General features: G+C 38.5%; 1 protein-coding gene across 1 annotated transcript in view; it reads left to right on the top strand.

Annotated features, from left to right (window-relative positions):
• The window catches only part of LOC137235482 (calcium-dependent secretion activator-like), a 3,515,579-nt gene that overhangs the window by 840,600 nt on the left and 2,650,321 nt on the right, over positions 1–24,658 (top strand). The window contains exon 3 of the mRNA XM_067758482.1: positions 19,963–20,099. Coding sequence (XP_067614583.1) covers positions 19,963–20,099 — 137 coding nt within the window. The remainder of the gene's footprint in view (positions 1–19,962; positions 20,100–24,658) is intronic.

The raw sequence follows: 24,658 nt of genomic DNA, 5'->3' as shown, positions 1-24,658 counted from the left end.
ATTTTCCTAAATGGTGATTTTCCCTTATTTTGCCTCCAAAGTTCTCAGCTAAGTATGCAATGTTCGGTTACACCCGAGCTTATCCCTCCTTACTCGTTATAGTAGTGTTTTTGTTAATAGATTTGTATGATTTGTCAGCTTTTGTTTTTCTTCCGTTATCTCGCTGACAATATCTTCCCATTGGAACATTTCTTTTTTTACATTTTTTGACCATTTCACTTATCTATTTTCCTAGTAATTTAAATGGAAAGAGTGTTTTTATTTTTTCCCCTTATTTATTTATTTATTTCTTATTTAATGTCTATTTGGAAGGTGTTTCTCCATCATTAATGCAGTTTCTCTCTCTCTAGTGCTAGGATTTACAATGTTTTCTATTATTGGTTCCCTAGCCATGCCTATTGTTTTCCAAAAGGCTTTTAACCAATCTAATTACTTTTGGTAATTTCTAATTTCTAATTCATTATTTTCCCGCTTAATGGGATTTTTAGTAAAATCTCTTGGCATTACACTTTACTTTGGTTTCCTTAAAAAAAAATTTCTTCTTAGTTTTAACTTTCTTTATTTTTATATATCCTATTTGGGAAATTTTTTTTTTAAATACTCCTAAGCAGAAATTCAAGATTACTGCCATTGGTTAGGCGTCCGCTGGACTGCCAATATTTTTCTAAATATACGTATTTACAAATAATTGCTGCCGGTCGTGGTTTTTGGTGGCTAGTACGCCGCCAGTCAATATTGTCACGAATATTAGCATCACTAAGTTATCCCATCACTAAGGCGATGCTAAGGCCATGCCAAGCAGTATTTACGTTAATAATCAAATCAAGTATACACATATATAAGGCAGCCCAGAGAGATGTCACACACAGATGCATTTACTTATACGCCTATGTGCGCGCGAGAGACTGTAAACTACAAACATTCACATCAATAATTCAGTCTTTATGTATCTACATAAACGAATAAATAATTGCGTCTACACATATGTACCATGTACGAATACAAGCAGCGGAGAGTCAATGCGCAAACACATGCATATATCTGAGAAGTTTGAGAGCTACTGGACTAGTAGATTCTGGAAGCGCCTAAAAGATGTATAAAATTGTGCAATTTTAGTTATAGCTGAGAAGTTTGAGAGCTCATGGACAATGCTAGTACAAAGGGTATAAAAGGCAACAGATGAAGAGGCGCTGTAATTCAGTTTGAGTTGAGTTATCAATCAGTTTGGTTATTAAGCCAGCCAGTAGCAAAGTATAAGTGTATTGTGAAGTACTTTAATAAAGGCCATTTTTCCATTATTCAATATTGGAGTTATTTATTCAACAGTTTAGTGATTCGAACTTAGCAGAGGATTGCAAATAAGAGGATTTGCAAGCAATTTCGTTACAATTGGTGTCAGAAGAGGAATTGTTGAATAAATTCCAGAGGACAACAAGGACATGGCAAAGTTCAGTGAATTGAAGATCCAGCAACTAAAGAAGGAGTTGGATAGCCGTAGGAATTGATGTGGAAGAGTATGACTTTCATCTTGATGGTGAGGAAGTAACAAAAATTGAAGAGAAAAACGAAACATCGCAGACAGTTACGAGCACAGACTTGAACATGATTTTGGCTGCAATATCTGCTCAAACATCGACAATGTCATCACATGTGGAATCCCAAGAGACACGAATTACATCGAAAATTGAAGAAATGTCGAAACAGATAACATCCAAGATTGAAGCACAAGAAACGCGTATGTCAGAAATGTCGACACAGATTACATCGAAGATTGAAGCACAAGAAACGCGTATGTTAGAAATGTCGACACAGATTACATCAAAGATGGAGACACAACTGAAAGAACAAGAGGCATGCATAACAGTACAACTCGAAGCGCAAGAGGCGCGTATATCATCAAAACTCGAAGCACGTATGAACGAGAAAATAACGCAGTTTGAAGAAAAAATCGAAGCCGAGGTGGATGCTTTGAGAGGTCGTATACAAGAGTTGCAATTAAACCGCCCAGCTGTTTCAGCAAGCAATACAAAGGTAAAAACACCATCCTTTGACGGTTCTGTTCCTTTCCAGGTCTTTAAGCTACAGTTTGAGAAGACCGCAGCAGTGAACAACTGGAATGCGGAAGATAAATTTGCTGCACTGTTCGTGGCATTGAAAGGGCCTGCCGCGGAAATCTTACAGACCATCCCAGAGTGCGAGCGGAACCACTACGAAACATTGATAAGCGCTTTAGAGAGACGTTACGGAAGCGAGCATAGGAAACAGATATTCCAAATTGAGTTGCAAAACCGCTTCCAAAAAGCAAATGAGACATTGCAGGAGTTTGCTTCAGATATTGAAAGATTGGCTCATCTTGCAAATGCAGACGCACCCGTGGAATACACTGAAAGGGTAAAAATCCAGAGCTTCATAAATGGCATACGAGATGTGGAAACGAAGCAGGCTACATATGCGAATCCAAAACTAACGTTTGCTGAAACGGTATCGCATGCACTGACTCAGGAAACAGCCTCACTTTTGAGTAAGCCAGCGTACAAAGCTAATCGCGTGGAAGTGGAAAAGGCAGACTGGGTAGACGCAATTTTGGAAGCATTGAAGGGTACGCAGCAGAAGAATAATGATGCAGTCAAATGCTTTAAGTGTGGAAAGCCAGGGCATATTGCGCGTTATTGCAACACCAACCCTAACAGTTCCAACAATGTGGGTGGTCGTAAACGCAGAGCAGAAGGATATGAGCAAATCTCCAAGACAAATCAATCGTTAAACTAAAGCGAGTCAGCAGCAAGGGGCGACGGCTGACTCCCTCAATTGAATGCCCCATAATATCTATCTCACAAATTGGAAGAAGGTCGAGCAATCTTACTGTCGGAGGACATGTGGATGGAAAAGAACGTTTACTGGCTGTAGATACGGGTGCATCTCATTCCATCATTCGAGCGGATTTAGTCAACAAGGAGATAAGACCATTGCATGGAGCGATATTGCGTACAGCCACTGGAGAAGACACCCAGGTAATTGGAGAAGTAGAATGTGAAGTAGCAATTGGGAACCTCACGGTACTACACAATTTTATAGTGGCAGGTATTGTTGATGAAATCATAATTGGAGTGGACTTCTTAATCAACCAAGGCATCAAAATCGATATGCAAAGCAAGACGATGCGATATAAGAACATGGATGTGCCACTTAATTTCGGCTACAGAGAGGCTACAGTAGTAAACGAGTGCTGGTGGAAGAGAGTCAGCAAATACCACCAAAATCAGAAGCAGTAATCTGGGCAAAGGTTGATGGAGATTGTGGGACAAACAAATTGTCGGTTGTCGAAGCAGCAAACAAATCAGCACTGAACATACTTGTAGGAAAAACCTTGGCTATGACAAAACAAGATGGACGTATTCCGGTAAGAGTACTAAATGAGTTCAATTCACCATTCAATTTGACCAAAGGAGCTATTTTGGGAAGATGCCAAGAGGCCGAAGTAGTTATTAACTGTGAACAGCTCCAGGAACACGTTTCATATAGTAATACTGAACTTTCAAATGATATCACGGCATGGACGTATGGGCTAGAGGAAGCCTATCAGAGAAAGGCAAAACAACTGCTCATAAAATACGCGAACATATTTGACCAGGATGGTTCCAAACCAGGCCGCACCAATGTTGTGAAACATCAAATTGACACTGGAGATGCGAGGCCGATCCGTCAAGCTCCACGTAGTGTTCCACTAGCGAAGCGGGAAGTTGTGAGTCAAATCATACAAGAAATGAGTGACAGCGGCGTCATCGAACCATCAGCTAGTCCATGGAGCTCACCGGTAGTACTTGTAAAGAAGAAGGATGGAAAAATGAGGTTTTGCGTGGACTACCGGAAGTTGAATGACGTTACGAAAAAGGATAGCTACCCGTTGCCAAGAATTGACGACACTCTGGACTCGCTATCTGGTACGAAATGGTTTTCCACACTGGACTTGAAAAGCGGCTACTGGCAAGTTGAGATGAAGGAGGAAGATAAAGAGAAAACAGCCTTCAGTGTCGGTGATGGTCTTTGGCAATTTACAGTGATGCTTTTGGACTTTGTAATGCCCCAGCTACTTTTGAGAGACTCATGGACCAGGTACTGAAAGAACTACATTGGAAAACATGCTTGGTGTACCTGGACGACATTATCGTATTGGGCAAGAGTTTTGATGAACATCTTAAGAACTTGGAGGAAGTTTTCCAGAGAATAGCTGGCGCTGGTCTGAAGTTAAGTCCCAAAAAGTGTACGCTGTTTAAAAAGGAAGTAAATTATTTGGGCCACAAGGTAACTACAGAAGGTGTCTGTGCAGCGAAGGAAAAGATAGAGGCAGTAAAGGATTGGCCAAGACCACAGAACCTACATGAATTGAGAAGTTTTCTTGGGCTGTGCACATATTACCGCCGATTTGTACCAAATTTTTCCAGCGTAGCCCATAGCCTCCATGAGCTTACAAGAAAGAACAAAGCTTTTGAATGGAAGAAGGAGCAAGAAGTGGCTTTCCAAACATTGAAGGAGCGTTTATGCACTGCCCCAATGTTAGCATATCCGATTCCAGGAGCAACATTTATTCTAGATACAGATGCGAGTGGATATGCTATAGGAGGCGTTTTATCACAACTGGTCGATGGACAGGAGAAGGCAGTTGCATATTACAGCCGTTCGATTGGAAAACCAGAGAGGAACTACTGTGTTACGCGGAGAGAGCTGTTGGCATTGGTAGAGTGCATTAAACATTTTCACAAATACCTCTACGGCCAGCGATTCCGTGTCAGGACAGATCACGCAGCGTTGAAATGGCTTCTGCAACTCCGTAATCCGGAAGGAAAATTGGCACGGTGGATCGAGCGACTACAAAGCTACGACTTTTCCATTGAGCATCGAAAAGGTAGTACCCATGGAAATGCTGATGCAATGTCACGAAGACCATGTAGTTTGGAATGCAAGCACTGTTCAAAAGCCGAGGCTAAATAAGACATTATAGATGTCCGGCTAATGAATATAACATGTACAGATGAATGGGACAAGGAACAGCTAAGAAAGTGCCAGTTAGAAGATGCAGATCTGTCACGTGTTATGCAAGGGCTCGAACGAAATGAAAGACCAAACAGAGAAGAGATGTCAGCAGAGAGTCCCATTGCGAAGTCATATTGGGCACAGTGGAACAGTTTAGAATTGATATCCGGTTGCCTTCATCGAGTATGGGAGAGTGAGGATGGTAAATACAAGAATAAACTGATAGTTGTTCCCAGAAAGAGGATTCCTGACGTGCTCAGCGAGCTGCATAATGGTCCAAGCGGAGGTCATCTTGGAATCACGAAGACGCTCGAGAAGATTAAACAGAGATTCTATTGGGTTGGTTGCCGTCAGTCGGTCACTGAGTGGATTGCGAACTGCGAGGTTTGCAGCAGAGCGAAAGGGCCCAGAACACGAAGTCATGGCCAGATGAAGCAATATAACTCAGGTGCCCCATTTGAAAGGATCGCCATGGATGTCGCAGGTCCATTTCCTACTAGCAACCGCGGAAAAAAATACGTACAGGTGGTTATGGATTATTTCAGTAAATGGCCAGAGGTATACCCAATCCCAAACCAAGAAGCAGAAACGGTAGCAGAAGTGGTTAAAAACGAATGGGTTGCAAGGTATGGTGTACCAATGGAGTTACATTCTGACCAAGGCAGGAATTTCGAATCAGCTGTGTTCCAGGAAATGTGTAAGTCATTGGGCATTCGAAAAACACGGACAACTGCATTGTATCCTCAATCCGATGGTATGGTAGAACGATTCAATAGAACATTGGAGGAGCACTTAAGGAAAGTAGTAGACAAGTACCATAAAGAATGGGATACCCGCATACCATTATTCTTGAAGGCTTACCGATCAGCAGTGCATGAGACAATGGGCCAAACCCCTGCAAAAGTAATTTTTGGCAATGACCTTCGACTGCCAGCTGATTTGAAGTTTGGGATAGATGCCAATGCGGAGAGAAATGTCAGGAAATCCACTAGTGATTTGGAAGAAGAGGTAAGAGAAATACATGATCTGATAAGATAGCGAACAAAGATTATGAGTGACAAGATGAAAGCCAGATATGATAAAGCAATTAATTCGGAAGGTTTTCAGGAAGGAGATTTGGTGCTGTTATACAACCAACAACGTAAAAAAGGTTTGTCCCCGAAATTGCAGTGTAATTGGGAAGGCCCATACAAAGTTGTAAAACGGATCAACGATGTAGTGTACCGCATACAAACCATTGGTAAACCACGAACCAAAATGAAAGTGGTCCATTTGGAAAGGCTGGCAACGTATAGTTCGAGAGATTTGTCTGATCGGGACGATCAGACTTAGGTGGAGGGCAGTGTCACGGATATTAGCATCACTAAGTTATCCCATCACTAAGGCGATGCTAAGGCCATGCCAAGCAGTATTTACGTTAATAATCAAATCAAGTATACACATATATAAGGCAGCCCAGAGAGATGTCACACACAGATGCATTTACTTATACGCCTATGTGCGCGCGAGAGACTGTAAACTACAAACATTCACATCAATAATTCAATCTTTATGTATCTACATAAACGAATAAATAATTGCGTCTACACATATGTACCATGTACGAATACAAGCAGCGGAGAGTCAATGCGCAAACACATGCATATATCTGAGAAGTTTGAGAGCTACTGGACTAGTAGATTCTGGAAGCGCCTAAAAGATGTATAAAATTGTGCAATTTTAGTTATAGCTGAGAAGTTTGAGAGCTAATGGACAATGCTAGTAGATTCTGGAAAAATGCGAACGAGGAAACCCAAGGGTATAAAAGGCAACAGATGAAGAGGCGCTGTAATTCAGTTTGAGTTGAGTTATCAATCAGTTTGGTTATTAAGCCAGCGAGTAGCAAAGTATAAGTGTATTGTGAAGTACTTTAATAAAGGCCATTTTTCCATTATTCAATATTGGAGTTATTTATTCAAAAGTTTAGTGATTCGAACTTAGCAGAGGATTGCAAATAAGAGGATTTGCAAGCAATTTCGTTACAATATTATAATCCACTTCATTTGTTGCCAGTCATTATATTTGTTGTTGAGTTCCTTATTCCACTCTGTTTTATGCTTTGTTCATGCTGCCACTCATGCTCCTGTAGATGGATCTGCACTGCACTGCTTGTCTTGCTTTTTTATATTTTAACTGTGGTCGTCTTTATAATGAATTTTTGCGTATTTAATGCTGAACTGGTTGTGGATTGATCCTTTACCTTGTATTTGTGGCCTGTGGCCATTCGTTTTTATATCCCTTTTTTTGTAAATAGAAACTTGGCAGGGTCTCTGATCAGCTAGATCTTCAGCAGTTTTGCTATTTTTGATCTAGAGGGGCAGGATAGCCATATAATATAATTAATACGGAATTGATGTTTAAGCGTTCGATCAGTCAAAGTGATTTTTTGTGATTCCTGTTTATTTTGAAAATGCTTCTATTTTTATACACAATATTCTTATTCTACTTATAAATGTGGTAAGCTTCCTTTTGGTGCTCTTTAGTAAGATGTGATTTACTTTGTTGATCACCTGCCCGATGCTATTTAGTGCTTCTAAAATTATATTCAAATGCTTTGCTATCGTCTCGGTTTTTATACTCAGCTGAGCAGAGCTTACAGAGTATATTAATTTAGTTCGCATAACGGTAATCCGTAACGGCATAAACTAATCGAGATAGATATAGACTTCTATATATCAAAATGATCTGGGCGAAAAAAAATACATTTAGCCATGTCCGTCCGTCCGTCTGTCCGTAAACTCGATAACTAGAATAAATTTCGAGGCATCTTGATGAAATTTGGTACGTAGGTTCCTGGGAACTCAACTCAGATCGCTATTTAAAATGAACGAAATCGATATCGAAAATTTCGAAAAACCGATAAAGTGCGATAATTCATTACCAAAGTCGGATAAAGCGATGAAACTTGGTAGATGGGTTGACGTTATGACGCAAAATAGAAAATTAGTAAAATTTTGGACAATGATCGTGGCACCGCCCACTTTTAAAAGAAGGTAATTTAAAAGTCTTGTAAGCTTTAATTTGGCAGGCCTTGAAGATATCATTATGAAATTTGGCAGGAACGTTACTCCTATTACTGCATGTCTGCTAATAAAAATTAGCAAAATCGGATGACGAACACGCCCACTTTTAAAGAAAAAAATTTTTAAGGTAAAATTTTTACAAAAAATCGAATATCTTTACAGTATATAAATAAATTATGTCAATATTCAACTCCAGTAATGATATGGTGCAATAAAATACAAAAATAAAAGAAAATTTCAAAATGGGCGTGGCTCCGCCCTTTTTCATTTAATTCGTCTACTTTCGTATACTTTTAATGCCATAAGTCGAACAAAAATTTACCAATCCTTGTGAAAATTGGTAGGGCAAAGATTCTGTGACGAAATTGGTTTGAAGCCACGGCCAGTTTTTATACACAGTCGGCCGTCTATCCTTTCGCTCGGCCGATAACACGATAACTTGAGCAAAAATCGATATATATTTACTAAACTTAGTTCACGTATTTATCTGAACTCACTTTATCTTGGTATGAAAAATGGCCGAAATCCGACTATGACCACGCCCAATTTTTCGATATCGAAAATTACGAAAAATTAAAAAAATGCCATAATTCTATACCAAATATGAAAAAAGAGATGAAACATGGTAACTTTGTAAAATGGGTGTGAAGCCTACCATATTAAGTAGAAGAAAATGAAAAAGTTCTGCCAACCGATGATGTTCTGGGTCACCCTGGTCCACATTTTGGTCGATATCTTGAAAATGCCTTCACATATACAACTAAGGGTCAATCCCTTTTAAAATCCTCATTAATACCTTTCATTTGATGCCCATATCGTACAAACCCATTCTGTGATGGTAGCGTGCTCCGCCACCACACCGTATGCCTTGGATTCACACCCCGGGCAAAGCAACATCAAAATTTTAAAAATAAGGTTTTTCAATTGAAAGAAAATTTTTCTAAGCGGGGTCGCCCCTCGGCAGTGTTTGGCAAGCGGTCCGAGTGTATTTCTGCCATGAAAAGCTCTCAGTGAAAACTCATCTGCCTTGCATATGCCGTTCGGAGTAGGCATAAAACATATAGATCCCGTCCGGCCAATTTGTAGGGAAAATCAAGAGGAGCACGAGGCAAATTGGAAGAGAAGCTCGGCCTTAGATCTTTTCGGAGGTTATCGCGCCTTACATTTATTTATTTTTTAAATATATAAGCTAAAACATCGCAGTGAAATCTTTACTGCTATAAACTCAATATCAAATGCGTTGTCCGACAACAGCAACTCGGATGAAAGGCTTGAGTCCACAGCAATAAGAACACCGCCTGCTCTAGATATACGATCACGCCGGTAAACGACGTAGTTACTTGAAAAAAGCTCAGGGTTAAAATTGTCAGGTTTTAACCAGGTCTCGGTGAAAGCAACAACCTGCGCTGTAAAAGCGAAACTGTTAAGAAAAAAGGTATTTAATTTAGATCGTAAACCATGAACATTTTGGTAATGAACGACTATAGAGAGTGAGTCGGTGACTACTTTTTTGCTGTACCCGCGGTGAAGGTCATAGAGTTTTTTTTGCACTATATTGGTATTTTTCTTGTATAAATGCACCACAGAATGCTCCGGCCAAAAAGAACTGTGAAGAAAACTATCAACATAAAGGTGTGGCACAGTTATTTTAAAAGATGGAATTTCCCTTTCATATTCAAAGTTACATTTGTAAACTTTTACACTAGAATTATTAATATTAAGTTTGGAGCATATATAATTTGAAATATCGTCGACAGTCAATGATCCGGGTTTTTTATTTTTTTTTTTTAATTCGTGCAATGTTAAAATATTTAATAGATATTTTTTTTTTGATCTTTATTGATAGAGCGTTTCAGTGCGATTGGGAGGTACATTCGGTGTAATAAATGAAATATCTCTGGAACGGAGAAAAAGTTCAAATGCTGTTTACAGTCTATTAAAGGTAGCCATGTTCTCCATTATTTTGCGTGAATACAATATGAAAAAATGCAATTGTTTCATAAAATTTATTGTAAATACAATTTTTTAGAATAATTTTACCATTATTTGTATGTGAAAAATAGTGAACACATTAATTTATGTGTCTACAAAATTTCAGATCATTACCTTAGGTGGTTTAAGAGAATTAATTTAAAAAATAGGGTGGTCAAAATGTTTACTGTTAATAAATAAAATTAACAAACTTAGGAATTTTAACGAAATATTTTAACAGCAGACACCCCTCCTCCTCTACAATAAAATATCTTTTTCAAAAATTCGGAGCGTGCTCGATCGTTTTATTCTACGCATGCTTACATTAACTAGGCCTTATTTAAAGTCATATAACGACCGAAGGCAGTGGCCAGTCAGAATGCCCATCATGAGACTGCATTCCTCTCTACAGTGTTAAGAGTAACTATGTTCGTCTAAAGTCGTAGGACTTGCAAATGAACCTCGACACTTTGTAGCCCCGCGCTAAGTTTCATGATTTCCAGCTTGGTCGTTCGTGGGATTTTGCTCTTGCCTCATTTTGCTCTCGCCTAATCTTTGAGGGAATTCTACAGTACAAGGTTATAGCGGTGCGCCCTTTTTGCCTAGCTCTTCCGCTTTTTCATTTCCATCTTTTTCCATATGCCCAAGGACACGATATATGTAGATGTATGTTTCGTCCTTTTCCAACTCTCTCTAGGGATTGCTTACATTCCAAATCTCTTTTAAATATTGTGCTATGCGAGGTTATTTTTTTAGTTCCCGCTTGGCTGTCACTATAAAACTTGGCATGGCTGAAGTTTAAGCAGTCTCCCTTCAATGTTTTTATTGCTTTGGTACCGGCTACTATTTCCCCTGTAAAACTATTGCAGTAGTTTGGCAGCTTGTAGGATAGGTTAATGCCCTGCTCTAATTGCTCTAATTGCACCATTGAAAATTATTTTCAATAAATCTCTTGCTTCAGGAACCTTCATTAATGATTGGAAAGTTGCTCTCATAGTCCCAATCTTAAAATCAGGTAAGAAAAACGGTGTTCGCAATTATAGACCTATCTCAAATCTCTCTACCATTTCTAAGATTTTTGAGTGCATTGTAAAAGATAAACTGTATTTTGCAACCAAATCTCTTATTTGCCAAAATCAACATGGGTTTGTGTCTGGGCGATCCACAGCCACGAATTTAGCTGTATTTGTAGATTACTGTCGTACTGCTTTCTCAGCTGGATTCCAGGTTGACTGCGTATATACAGACTTCTCGAAGGCCTTTGACAAAGTTTATCACAGAGTACTACTTGAAAAGCTTGCTCATATGGGTTTCCATTCCTGCTTTTTGAAATGGATACAATCATACCTCTCTAATAGACCCTGTGTTGTTACTATCGATGGTGTTTCGTCAGAACCTTTCATTGCTTCATCCGGTGTCCCGCAAGGAAGCGTTCTAGGCCATCTACTATTTGTTCTTTTCATCAACGACATAAGTAGTTGCTTTTTATTTGCAAATTATTTACTGTATGCAGATGATCGCAAAATTTTCGCGGTAGTCAGGGATACTTCTGATGAAGCTAAGTTTCAACGTGATATTGACGCTGTTCATTCGTGGTGTCTACGTTATAGACTCTCTTTAAATATTTAAAAATGCTTTAAGATAAGGTTTGCTAAAATTTTGAATGTTCGTATTACGAACTATAGAATTTCGAATACTTTTCTCCGAAATGTTACTGAAATAAAAGATTTAGGGGTTATCTTTGATCCTAAGTTGAATTTTAATAATCATGTTGACTTCGTCGTTGCAAAGTCCTACTCAGTACTTGGTTTTATCCGTCGGAATTCCACTGAGTTTTCTGACCCTTAGACTCTGAAAATGTTATATATAACATTTGTACGCTCGCGTCTTGAGTACGCAGTTTTCATATGGAGACCCTATAGCCAAGTTTCTATTAAAAGAATAGAACGTATTCAAAAGGTGTTTCTTAAATTCGCTCTAAGAACCTTAAAATTCGACGATCCTGTCCCTTCGTATGCTTCGCGTCTCATGCTTATTGACCTACAATATTTGGATAGTCGCAGGTCTATGTTGTCGATGACTTTTATATTCAATATTATTCAAGGGATCATTGATTGCCCTTCTCTCATGGAAAGGATTACTTTTGATGTTCCTAGGCGTAATCTCCGAGTCACTTACCCTTTTTACTGCAAAAATTTTAAAACAAATTTCGCCAGCAATGCTCCTCTTGCAAGATCTATGCGAGAATTTAATATTTTGTCTCAAACAATCGTCATTGATTTTTCAATGACCACTGAAGCTTTCGTAAATCTTTTTCGCTCATTATCTATAGATATTTAAACCTGTTTTAAATGCTTAGCATATTAATTTTTTAAGTTTAGTATGTAACATACTTGTATTCTTTAGATAAAAATGTATATACTTGTTGTTAGTAGCCTGTAAGACACTTTGTTTCATTCACGGTATTACAATAAATAAATAAATAAATAAATTTCTGGATCAGAACAGAGTACAAATTTTTTATACGTGTATCACCCCTAGGATCCCAACTGAAGCTCAAGTAGAGGATTAAGTACTTTTATGGGACCCTAAATGAACAATTAGAACGCACATACGAGCGCTGCCCCCGTCATGATATAAAAGTCGTGCTTGGCGACTTTAACGCCAGGATGGGCAAAGAAGGTGTTTTTGGCCCTACAGTCGGAAAGTTCAGCCTACACAATGAAACTTCTCCTAACGGACTGAGGCTGATTGACTTTGCCGGTGCTCGAAACATGGTCATATCCAGCACGAGGTTCATGCATAAAAAGATACATCAAGCTACATGGCTGTCTCCTGATCGAAATACTCGCAATCAGATCGATCACGTTGTGATAGACGGACGGCATGCCTCCAGTGTTTTAGATGTGCGCACGATCCGAGGACCTAACATCGACTCGGACCATTATCTCGTTGCAGCCAAAATACGTACCCGCCTCAACGCGGCTAAAACCAAGGAACAAAAAACACAAGGAAAGCTAGACGTCGAAAAGCTTTAATCACAACAGACTGCCAATGATTTCGCAAATCGACTCTCACACCTGCTCTCTGAGAGCACAGCTCATCCTGAAGGAATACAGGAGCAGTGGGAGCATATCTCAAAAGCACTTCGTACTGCCGCCGAGGAAAAAATTGGTTACCCGCGGCCACGAAAAAACAACTGGTACGATGAAGAATTCGGCGTTGTAACCGAAAGAAAAGACGCTGCCTACATGGCTAAGTTAAAAGCGAGCGCGACAAGAGGAGTGTGCGAACGCTATCGTGAGTTGAAGAGGGAAGCGAGACGCCTTTTCAGGAAGAAAAAAGCAGAAGCAGAAAGGCGTGGGTGCCAGGAGCTTGAGCTGCTAGCCACCAGGAATAACGCCCGAAAATTCTACCAAAAAATACGGCGACAGACGGAAGGTTTTAAGACCGGGGCAAACGCCTGTAGGAATGAAAACGGCGACCTTGTAACTGATGTCCAGAGAGTGCTTAGATAATGGAGGGAATACTTCTCTGCTCTCCTAAATGGAGGCAGCAATTCACCGCGCAGAGATAAAGAACCCGATCCTGCAATCGATGATAATGGAATATATGTCCCCCCGCCCGATTATGACGAAGTTAGAATAGCAATAACCAGATTGAAAAACAACAAGGCAGTGGGCGTTGATGGATTGCCTTCGGAGCTAATCAAGTTCGGTGGCGAGGAGTTGGTAAGGCGCATGCATCAGCTTCTTAGCAAAATATGGGCGGACGAAACATGCCCGACGGTTGGAATCTAAGTGTTCTTTGCCCAGTCCACAAGAAGGGGGATACTGCAAAATGCACCAACTATCGTGGAATCAGCCTTCTTAATATCGCATATAAGGTCCTTTCAAGTGTATTGTGCGAAAGATTGAAGCCCACCGTGAACCGGCTGATTGGACCCTATCAGTGCGGCTTCAGACCTGGTAAATCTACCATCGACCAGATTTTCACAATCCGCCAAATCTTGGAAAAAACCCGTGAAAAGAGAATCGACACACATCACCTCTTCGTCGACTTTAAAGCCGCCTTCGACAGCACGAAAAGGAACTGCCTATATGCCGCTATGTCTGAATTTGGTTTCCCCGCAAAACTTATACGGCTGTGCAAAATGACGTTGAGCAACAACATCAGCTCTGTCAGCAATGGGAAGGACCTCTCCGAGCCGTTCGAAACTAAACGAGGTCTCAGACAGGGTGACCCCCTATCGTGCGATTCCTTTAATTCGATGCTGGAGAAAATTATACTAGCTGCAGAACTTAACCGCACTGGAACAATATACTGTAAAAGCGTGCAATTACTGGCATATGCTGATGACATTGATATCATCGGCCTAAACACCCGCGCTGTTAGTTCTGCTTACTCCAAACTGGAAAAAGAAGCGGTAAAGATGGGCTTGATGGTGAATGAGGACAAAACGAAGTACCTGCTGTCATCGAGCAAAGAGTCAGCGTATATGCGCCTTGGCAACCACGCTACTGTTGGCAGCCATAATTTCGAAAAAGTAAAAGACTTCGTTTATTTGGGAACCAGCATAAACACTAGCAACAACATCAGCACTGACATCCAGCGAAGAATCAATCTTGCCAATAAATGCTACTTTGGACTAGGTAGGCAATTAAAAAGTAAAGTCCTCTCTCAGCGAACGAAAATCATACTATACAAGTCACTTATATTACCGTCCTGCTATATGGGGCAGAAGCATGGACCATGACAACAGCAGATGAAGCGGCTTTGGGAGTGTTCGAGAGAAAAGTTCTTCGAAAGATTTATGGACCTCTACGCGTTGGCGATGGCGAGTACCGAAGAAGATTTAATGATGAGCTGTACGAGCTATACGCAGACATCAACATAGTCCAGCGAATTAAAACGCAGCGGCTGCGCTGGCTAGGCCATGTTATGCGAATGAAAGATGATTATCCGGCCAAGAAAGTGTTTCTATCGGAACCCGCCTATGGAAGCAGAGGTAGAGGGCGGCCCCCACTCCGTTGGAAGGACCAGGTGGAAAACGATTTAAACTCCCTCCGTGTGACCAATAGGCGCCGGTTGGCGGAGCGAAGGAGCGACTGGCGCACCTTGTTGGACGGCCATAACCGTTTAGACGGTTAAGCGCCGATTAAGTAAGTAAGTAAGTAAGTAAATATAAAAAAAATGAAAGGCGCGATAACCTCCGAAGACATTTGAATCCTTTTTATTTTTTTCTACCAATTGGCGGAACGGGACCTACATAGGCAAATGAGTTTCCACTGAGAAGGTTTTAATTGCAGAAATACATTCGGAGTGTTTGGCAAATCAATGTCGACCCCCTTAGAAAAACTGGTTTCTTTTTGAAAAATTTGTTTATAAATTTTGGATGTTGCTTTGTCTTGAACCCAGGATTTTGTTGTTGTTGTTGTAGCGATAAGGTTGCTCCCCGAAGGCTTTGGGTAGTGTTATAGATGTATTGGTACTTTCTCGGATACAGATCCGGTACGCTCCGGTACCACAGCACCATTAAGGTGCTAGCCTGACCTTCAGGCCATTCCCTCCCTCCCCACCCCCAAGTACCAAGAGGAGCTTGGGGTCGCCAGAGCCTCGTCTGTTAGTGAAACAGGATTCGCCGCGGATAGGTGATGTTGACAATTGGGTTTGGAGAAGCTATATATTGCGCTGGCAACTTGAAGGGTTGCGCTACACAGCCCCTTGAATCTGGTATTTTAGTCGCCTCTTACGACAGGCATACCTACCGCGGGTATATTCTTATGCTCTAACCCGCTGGGGGACTTCGGTGTGGTAGGCGTAGAACGCAACCACCATAACGCGGCTTGCTACCTATATATATCTTGGATGTTAATTTCTTGAACTAATAATTTGATGGGGGGTTTTGAGCACTATGGACAAATTCAGGCTATGTGAGGTTTTAATATGTGGGGTGTTACACCTTTTCCATGTTTTCAATTTGTCTTTGTGTTGATATAAATTTTCCCAGCACACCGATCCAGAAAATTATTTCAAAGTGCTAGTCAGGAACAGTAAAAAATACATAACCTAAAAAAATAGAACAGTGATCTGGAAATAGGTATCAGATAGAAAAAATTAAATTGTTCACTAAATGTAATGACACTAATATTTATTTTACATTCTTGATTTTTATTGGTCATTCAAAACGCGATTCGTCGAGGTATAGAAAAAAATTCATTCAAAATTTCGTCAATTTTTAAATCTATATTCCGATGTATGTTTAAGGAAGCGAGTCCATTTAAGCGATCTTCTACCATTGTAGACCTCAAATATGATTTCAAGCGACGTAAAGTAGAAAATGATATTTCGTTTGTGGCCGTTGTAACAGGCAATACAGCCATGATTCTTAATACTTGGTGAACGTTCGGGAATGCATCCTGGTCAGAAATATCGAGGGCCTCTAGCGAATTTCGAATTTCCAAATTATCGATTGGTTTCCTCCAGAGTTGAATCTCATTCTTCCATATTTCGGGGAATGGATCACGTAGAATCGATGAATATGTTTCAAACAATTCAACGGAACGGGCTTCATCAAAATTTTGTAATTTGGCAGAGAAAGGCAGGCGAAATTGTACATAACAATCCTATGATTTATAAAACGATCTTGTAAATGTGTAATAAATAAATCCAGGTATGGAATGAAAATGCTGATTCTGAAGTAACCTTCAACACTGTCAGTCAAAACGTTGCAGCGCTGAGTTTGTTTTCTTGCAAGTCTCGGTTTTTGGAGCTTGATGTCGTACTCATCACAAGTCGAAGTTATTTATTAGAAAATTGTGCTGAAAACCTCATTCGCATTTTCTTCAATACATCTTTTGCATCATCCGCCAACTCAATTGCTTCTGATAAATCTTGATTCAAGGTTTGCAGGACTCGACTCAACGATAAGGTCAAAGAATGAACCGACTTGAGGACATGTAGAGATACATAAATAAAAAACAATATTTATTTAGACTACGATTTATCTACCTACGTCTTTCTTATTATTTTTGAAAGATGTTAATAAGATCGACTTTGATATTAATTTGAAAACACAATCACTTTTTATGTTTCATTGTGTAATGTTTTTGATTTACATTTATGCATTTTCGAAATCGTAGTTAATTTTCTAACCTGGAAAATTAGTGTTTTGAGGGCAGCAAGTATTTGGAAATCATAAGATGCCACTGAATTCTTCCAGGTCGTCGAAATTTCCTCCAAGAATCGATGCCCGCTGGCTGCAGGTGAAAATACGTCTCTACTGCTTCATGCCGTTGAACCCATCTCGTGGCACAAAATTGTTTAAATTTTTTCCTCAGTCCCTCCTTTAATGTTTCATTGGCCTCAATGGCCTTTTGAAGAACAAGTTGCCGTTTTGGATATTTAAAGAAAGTGTAAACAGTTTCGATTGTTCCGAGACAGTTTTTGATTTCAATTTTACTGCAGGTATCATTGACAGCCAAATTGAAACTATGAGAAGCACAATGTGAATAGAGTGCCAGAGGATATTTCTCTTTGATGTATGCTTCAGCCCCTTGAAATTCACCACTCACAGATTTTGCGCCATCGTAACCTTGTCCGAATAAGTAAGTAAGGTCGAGTCGAGCAATTTCTCGGACAATCCTTTTCCTGGAGCGAAAGTCAAAAAATCTTCGTGAATTTAATAGGCACCATTCTTCGCGTGTACGTATCGGACGCAAATGGACATTCCTGCGATATCTAATGTTTCGTCGCCTAGTATTGAAAACTCCCAAGATTCGTTGACTCGATCGGTAATTTGTTTTTGTATCAACTTGTGACAAACAACAATTAATTCGTTTCGTATACGATTACTAATGTGCATCGTATTTCTGGCTGGAATCTGTAACTGCTCCTGAGGCTGAGTGTTGCCTTTTGCCCGATACCTCAATAATGCTCGAAAGTTCCCGTCATTCGCCAAAGGTTCCGCAAGTGACAATTTGCCCGTGTCTTGTGATCCACGTAGTGCCAACCCCTGCCGACCGCACAGAATGATGATTTCAATAATTGGAGTCAAATATTTCCTACTCCTATTAACAAAATCGAGTTTTTGTTGCGAAAGTTGTAAGTCTATGGGTACAGCCTATTGTTTCTGGATATCATCTCTCATGACTGATTTAAGTAGTGCTGCTTTATGGTAATCCGCATTTTGATGACAGTTGAAAGTATCCGGTGCTTTTTTCCAATTCTGAAAGGGTTTGAGTACCAGCTGACCCAAAACTTGGCCGCCGACTCCACCTCCTCGAACAGAAAATAGTGTTTGCAAAAAGCTCCATCTTCTTTTGCTGAGTAAGCTAACCATGAATATTTTTGAAGCCAAGTAATTTGGATTTTGAATAGTTATCAGGAGGTATCCAAATTTTTTCTTGAAGTCCAACAATCGAGTTAATGCCGTCTTCAGATGATTTATTGACAAAATTGGCTATGTCGAATTGGTGTATTTAAGTTGAAGGTTTCGTTGAAGAACTGGCAGCTTCGAAGCTATCTTTTCGCTGATCAATTTCCTACATTGGTAATACCAAAAGAAATAATAAAAAACAAAAAAAGATGTTTGTGAAATTATAGAGTTCAAAAAATATATAATTCGTAGGTAAAATTATAAATTCTACTAATCAAACAAATAATTTGGAGAAAGAGAAATCATTTTTTTCTAAAACAAAATAAAAATAAAATAAAAAAATTTTAAGCACTTCCTTTATATTAATGGATAAAAATCAGCGAAAAATGTCTCCTTATATAAACACATATTCTTGCTAAACTTTGATTTTTAAATTTTGACATAGAAATTGCAAAAATATTTATGAGAAATAAAAATATAAAAGTGGAGCGCACATTACTTGGATTTGAAAGTTGGTAGGAAAGGAGATATTATTAGCCAATCAATTGCGCTCCACCTTTATATTTTTACTTCTCATAAATATTTTTGCTGTTTCTATGTCAAATTTTAAAAATCAAATTTTAGCAAGAATATGTATTTATATAAGGAGACATTTTTCACTGATTTTTGTCCATTTATATAAAGGTAGTGCTAAAAATTTTTTATTTTATTTTTATTTTCTCCTTTTCTTATATTTTCTCGCTGTCTTAACCTATCTGTTAAGTTTACGCTCGTAGCTCAATGAGAACTTAAATAAAAATCAATCCCAAAATTCCCTCCGTTCCGTTTGATTTTTCTAATTATCTCAGTCCGTGCGCCCCCTAGCGAAACTTTTTGTATATTGTCATCGGCTGTCATCGACCTCTGAATTAAGCTCTAAATTTGTATGGTTATGATTCTTGGAAATACAACTTTAAATTCACTGTACTACTATTTACTATAAAAAAAACTTTATTCTAACACTTATTGGATAAAAACACTTTATAACTGATATACTTGTATTTGCTGTGAACACTTCAACTTTGAGTTTATGACTGAACTAAATTCACCTGCCAACTAACGTTGCAAAATTTTGCCCCGTCATCGTGAGATATTTTGGAGTATGCTGTCATTCTGATCACTCACATTTCCTTTTTTATAATATTTTTAAACATAAATTTTTTTATTTTTGTAGGTACATGCGATGGTATGCACTATTAATAATCATTATTTTCCAAATTTAAAACTATGAATAGAATGCGGCCCTCTTATCTAACTAATCAACTCCTTCACTCGTTACAGGAAATGTAAAAACATGGTTGTTCAGGGGATTCGTAAAAGCTATTTCAAAGGGTAGATATTTGTATTAAGAAGGGTACGACTAGATCGCTGTCTAGAATAATCCAAACATTCACTATATAATTTGATATCCTATATTATTTTCAAATTTGGCATAACAGTGTACTAATACTAACTTTAAACTAATTTTCTCTCAAATAACAGACGCGGATAAGGCACGAAAGCATGGAATGGAGGACTATATAAGTGCAGATCCATGCTCATTCGATCATGCTTCTCTTTTTAAATTGCTGCAAAACCTCACGCTTGAGTATCGTTTGAATGATCCATATGCGTCATTGGTACGTACAAAAGTATATATTCATTAAAACGCAAAAACTTTGTTTAGATTTAATTATCACGATAGGCACAACATTCGGGAACAAGATTTAAAGGGCCACCGATTTTCAATTATTAAGCAAAAACAAGTAAGAACGGGACTGTCTTCGGCTGTGCCGAAGACTTCATACCTTTTATGAATGGGGCTGAACAATAATCTTATCCCGTTCGTAATCTCCAAATAATCGGATGTATAAGATAAGAAATATATAGTGAACAGATCTACATACCTAAGCGATTTTTAATGGTAGCGTGCTCCGCCTATCACGCCGTATGCCCTGGGTTCAACTCCCGGGCAAAGCAACATCAAAATTTTAGAAATAAGATTTTTCAATTAGAAGAAAATTTTTCTAAGCGGGGTCGCCCCTCGGCAGTGTCTGGCAAGCGCTCCGATTGTATTTCTGCCATGAAAAGCTCTCAGTGAAAACTCATCTGCCTTGCAGATGCCGTTCGGAGTCGGCATAAAACATGTAGGTCCCGTCCGGCCAATTTGTAGGGAAAAATCAAGAAGAGCACGACGCAAATTGGAAGAGAAGCTCGGCTTTAGATCTCTTCGGAGGTTATCGCGCCTTACATTTATTTTTTTTTTTTTATAAAATAAAAAACAGGTAGGTACTTTGTGTGAGGATGCAAAGTTTCAGGTTTTTTGTGGTCTGCGTGTAAAAACTATGACTACGAATCACGCATTTCAACAATATATCACGTAAACGTAACTATTTGATGAATTTTGAAGCTTCTAGCCGTAAAAAATTACAGTTTATATGGGGTATATAATATATATACCACCGATTTCTATGATTTTTTCAGACAACACGTAAGCATTTGCGATTTTTAAGATAAATATAAAATAAAAAATAGGTAGGTACTTTGTGTGAAGATGAAAAGCTTCACGTTTTTTGTGGTCTGCATGTAAAAACTATGACTACGAATCACGTATTTCAAAAATGTATGACGTAAAGGTAACTGTTTGATGAAATTTGATGAATTTTGAAGCTTCTAGCCTTAAAAAAGGGGCAAAAATTACAGTTTATATGAAGTATATAATATATATACCACCGATTTCTATGATTTTTTCAGACAACAATATATGCTATATACGTAAGCATTTGGTGAAATTTGAAGATTCTAGCTGTTAAAACGGGGCAGAAATTGCGCAAAGTTTCTTATCTGAACAATCGGTTGTATGAGATATATACTATCTCTACCACCGATCTCAATGATTTTTTCATACATCAATATATGCTATACACGTAAGCATTTGGTGAAATTTGAAGCTTCTAGCTGTTAAAATGGGGCCGAAATCGCAAAAAAAAAATATATATACTTTATATACCATCATATATATATTATATATATCACCGATCTCTATAACTTTTTGACACAACAATATATACTATATACGTAAGCAATCGGTGAAATTTGAAGCTTATAGCTGTTAAAATGGGGTAGAAATTGCGAAAAGTTTCTTATCTGAAAAATCGGTTGTATGAGATATATACTATATATAAAACCGATCTCTATGACTTTTTCAGACAACAATATATGCTATATACTTAAGCATTCGGTGAAATTTGAAGCTTCTTGCTGTTAAAATGGGGCTAAAATTGCGAAAATATATATATATATACTATACATATATACAATATATACCACCATATATATACTATATATACCACCGATCTTTATGATTTTTTCATACAACAATACATGCTATATAAGTAAGCATTCATTGAAATTTGAAGCCTCTAGCTCTTAAAATAGGGCAGTAATTACGAAAAGTTTCTTATCTGAACAATCGGTTGTGGGGGATATATACTATATATACGACCGATCTCATTAATTTTTTCTGGCAACAATATGTGCAATATACGAAATTATATGGTAAAGTTTGAAGCTTCAATCTGTTAAATTGAGTAAGATATGACAAAAATCATCTTTTTCTGAAAAATCGGTTGTATGGAGGATATATGATTTAGTGCTCCGATCCGGCCGGTTCCGACAAATGTCTAATCGGACACCCAAATACACCCGCTCACCAAATTTTATCAAGATATCTCAAAAATTGAGGGACTAGTTTGCATACAAACAGACAGACGGACAGACCGACAGACGGACATGACTAAATCAACTCAGCTCTTCATCCTGATTATTTCGGTATACTTAATGGTGGGTCTATCTATTTTCCTTTAGGAACTTACAATTTTGGATTTCGTGACGAAATTAATATACCATTTCATTTTCATGAAAGGTATAATTAGCATTAAGGTTGAAAGTTCGGCACCATAAGTTAGCCCTCATTATTTAAAAACTTATTTTTTACTGTTTGTATGATTTAATCGGGGATTGCTCGTATTGCTTTTTTAAAGGTATGAAAACATTTATTTGAAGCAATTTTTTTAATTTTATAATTTATTTAATAATTTGGGAAAAATTTAAACAACGTGACATCAGGACGGACAAGGCGACAGCTGTTTCGATTATACCTTGTAAATATCTTCAAAGCCTTTTCTCCCGGGAGTGGGAGTCGAACCCGCACTCCTACGATAGTTGAAATGGTTACAAACGCATTCAGCTACGTCATGCGTTAGTTGTTGTACAGTTATTCCCAATTGCCTTCTTTTGCATATTTTAATCTTTTACACATTGCATACTTCGTATGCAATTATGTGTTAAAGCTATGCTTGTTGGTACGGCGGTTTTCAAAGAAACTTTGGTATTGTTGCTGTTTTTGTTCTATTTATAGAACTACAACGAATTAACCAATTTTGTCTGTTTGTATGATTTAATCGGGGATTGCACGCATTGCTTTTTTAAATGTATGAAAACATTTATTTGAAGCAATTTTTTTAATGTTATAATTTGGGAAAAATTTAAACAACAAAAAATTTAATAAACGTGTCTTATATTTTTGTTAATCACGAAAGCAAAAAATATAAATTTTAGGTACGGAAGTTACCACCGATTTTTTTCAAATAAAAGATGCTGAATCTATTAAATGTTAATCTATTCTATGCGCCTAGAGTGTGCGTATCGATATCAGTGAGAATATATATAAATATAAGGGAACTCATTTCACCTTATAAATGTCATATTAAGTGTGTAAGTGTATACATTTAAATCATTTACACAATTTGTATAGGATCTCTTTTAGCCTTGAGCTTGACTTCGCACTCCCGAGAGCGTCTTTTAGCTCTAAACTTTACTCTTATTATGTACAAAATAAATTTTAGCGTTTAAAATTTTTTGAACGTAAATCTAGTCTGTAAGATTAATGAAATCATAGACTAATAAAGTAAATGAAATTTACGCGCACATCTAGGAAACATAAGGTCCCTTATTGGACTAAACCTGAGCTGAAAGAAGTAACCCTACAAGAAAATATAATACAAAGTATCTAGGAGTTATAATATAGTAGATTATCAATGATTAGCATAACGGGAGCCTCTAAAACCACCCCGATAGCAGCATTGCACGCCATTCTACACATCCCGGCTGCAGACCGGAGGTTTGGTGCGAGGGTGCAGAAAGGGCAGAAAATACTATTCATGTGTATACGTCTGGTTCCAAATTAATGAAAGGGGTCGGGTCTGCTGTTTACTGTGCCGATCCAGAATTAAGTAGTTTCTACAGTCTACCAGATTACTGCAGCGTCTTTCAATCGGAAATTCTAGCCGTGAGGAAAGTAGCAAGAATTCAGGAGGAAGTGTGCTTAAACTGCAGTCACGTCAATATATATTTATAGTCAGGCGGCGGTTAAGGCATGAGTTGACAAAGAATGGAGCAACACTCGCTGAAACGACGGTAGACGTCACAATACATTTGGGAGAAATTAAAAGGAGGTTGTTACGTGAGATGTGCATCAGCCTTTAGGTAGATCGGAAAAGTAAATGTTTCAAAACTGGCACATCCATGCGTGACAGATAAATACACAAAAATTTGCGAACACACCATGCCTGCAAATTGCTGTCACAGCTAAGTTAGCGTTGCTCGATTTCCGGCCTTTCTAAAACAGGCTGCCGAACGAACAACAATCAAAAGGAAAAAAAAGGTAAGAATGGGCAAACCTCATGTAAAAAGGTAGCTAATGATAACAAACAAATTCTTTTATGCAGAAATATATACGTGCGTGCAATGAACCATCACCTGGCACCACTGAGAAAGAGGGCAATAAAAGGATTCGCCCACTGAGGAGCAGAAAAATAAGGATTACGCCGTCATTCGCAATTTGCGGCATCACATCCACGCAGTGGCACAGCGGGCAGGCATACTAAGACATACGGCGGCGCATACCACAACCCCCTAGACAGACAACGGGCGTCAGCATATTCACCAGCAACGTCAGTGTCATTGGTCCAGCAACATTAAATACATATAAGTGTGCATTCAGGGCGCTGTCCACCTAAGTAGAACAGTAAATAATGAGTAAGCACATTCAACAAAACGGGTAAGTGTTCTGTTTCGTAGCATAAAGACAGCACGCAGAAGTTGGCAAGTGAGAGAATCACATACGACCAATTTCTCA

Source organism: Eurosta solidaginis, chromosome X, assembly GCF_040869045.1.
Source record: "Eurosta solidaginis isolate ZX-2024a chromosome X, ASM4086904v1, whole genome shotgun sequence".
In the NCBI taxonomy this organism is placed as follows: domain Eukaryota; kingdom Metazoa; phylum Arthropoda; class Insecta; order Diptera; family Tephritidae; genus Eurosta; species Eurosta solidaginis.
Note: the sequence above shows the minus strand (reverse complement) of the source record. Positions and strands in the feature narration are given on the sequence as shown.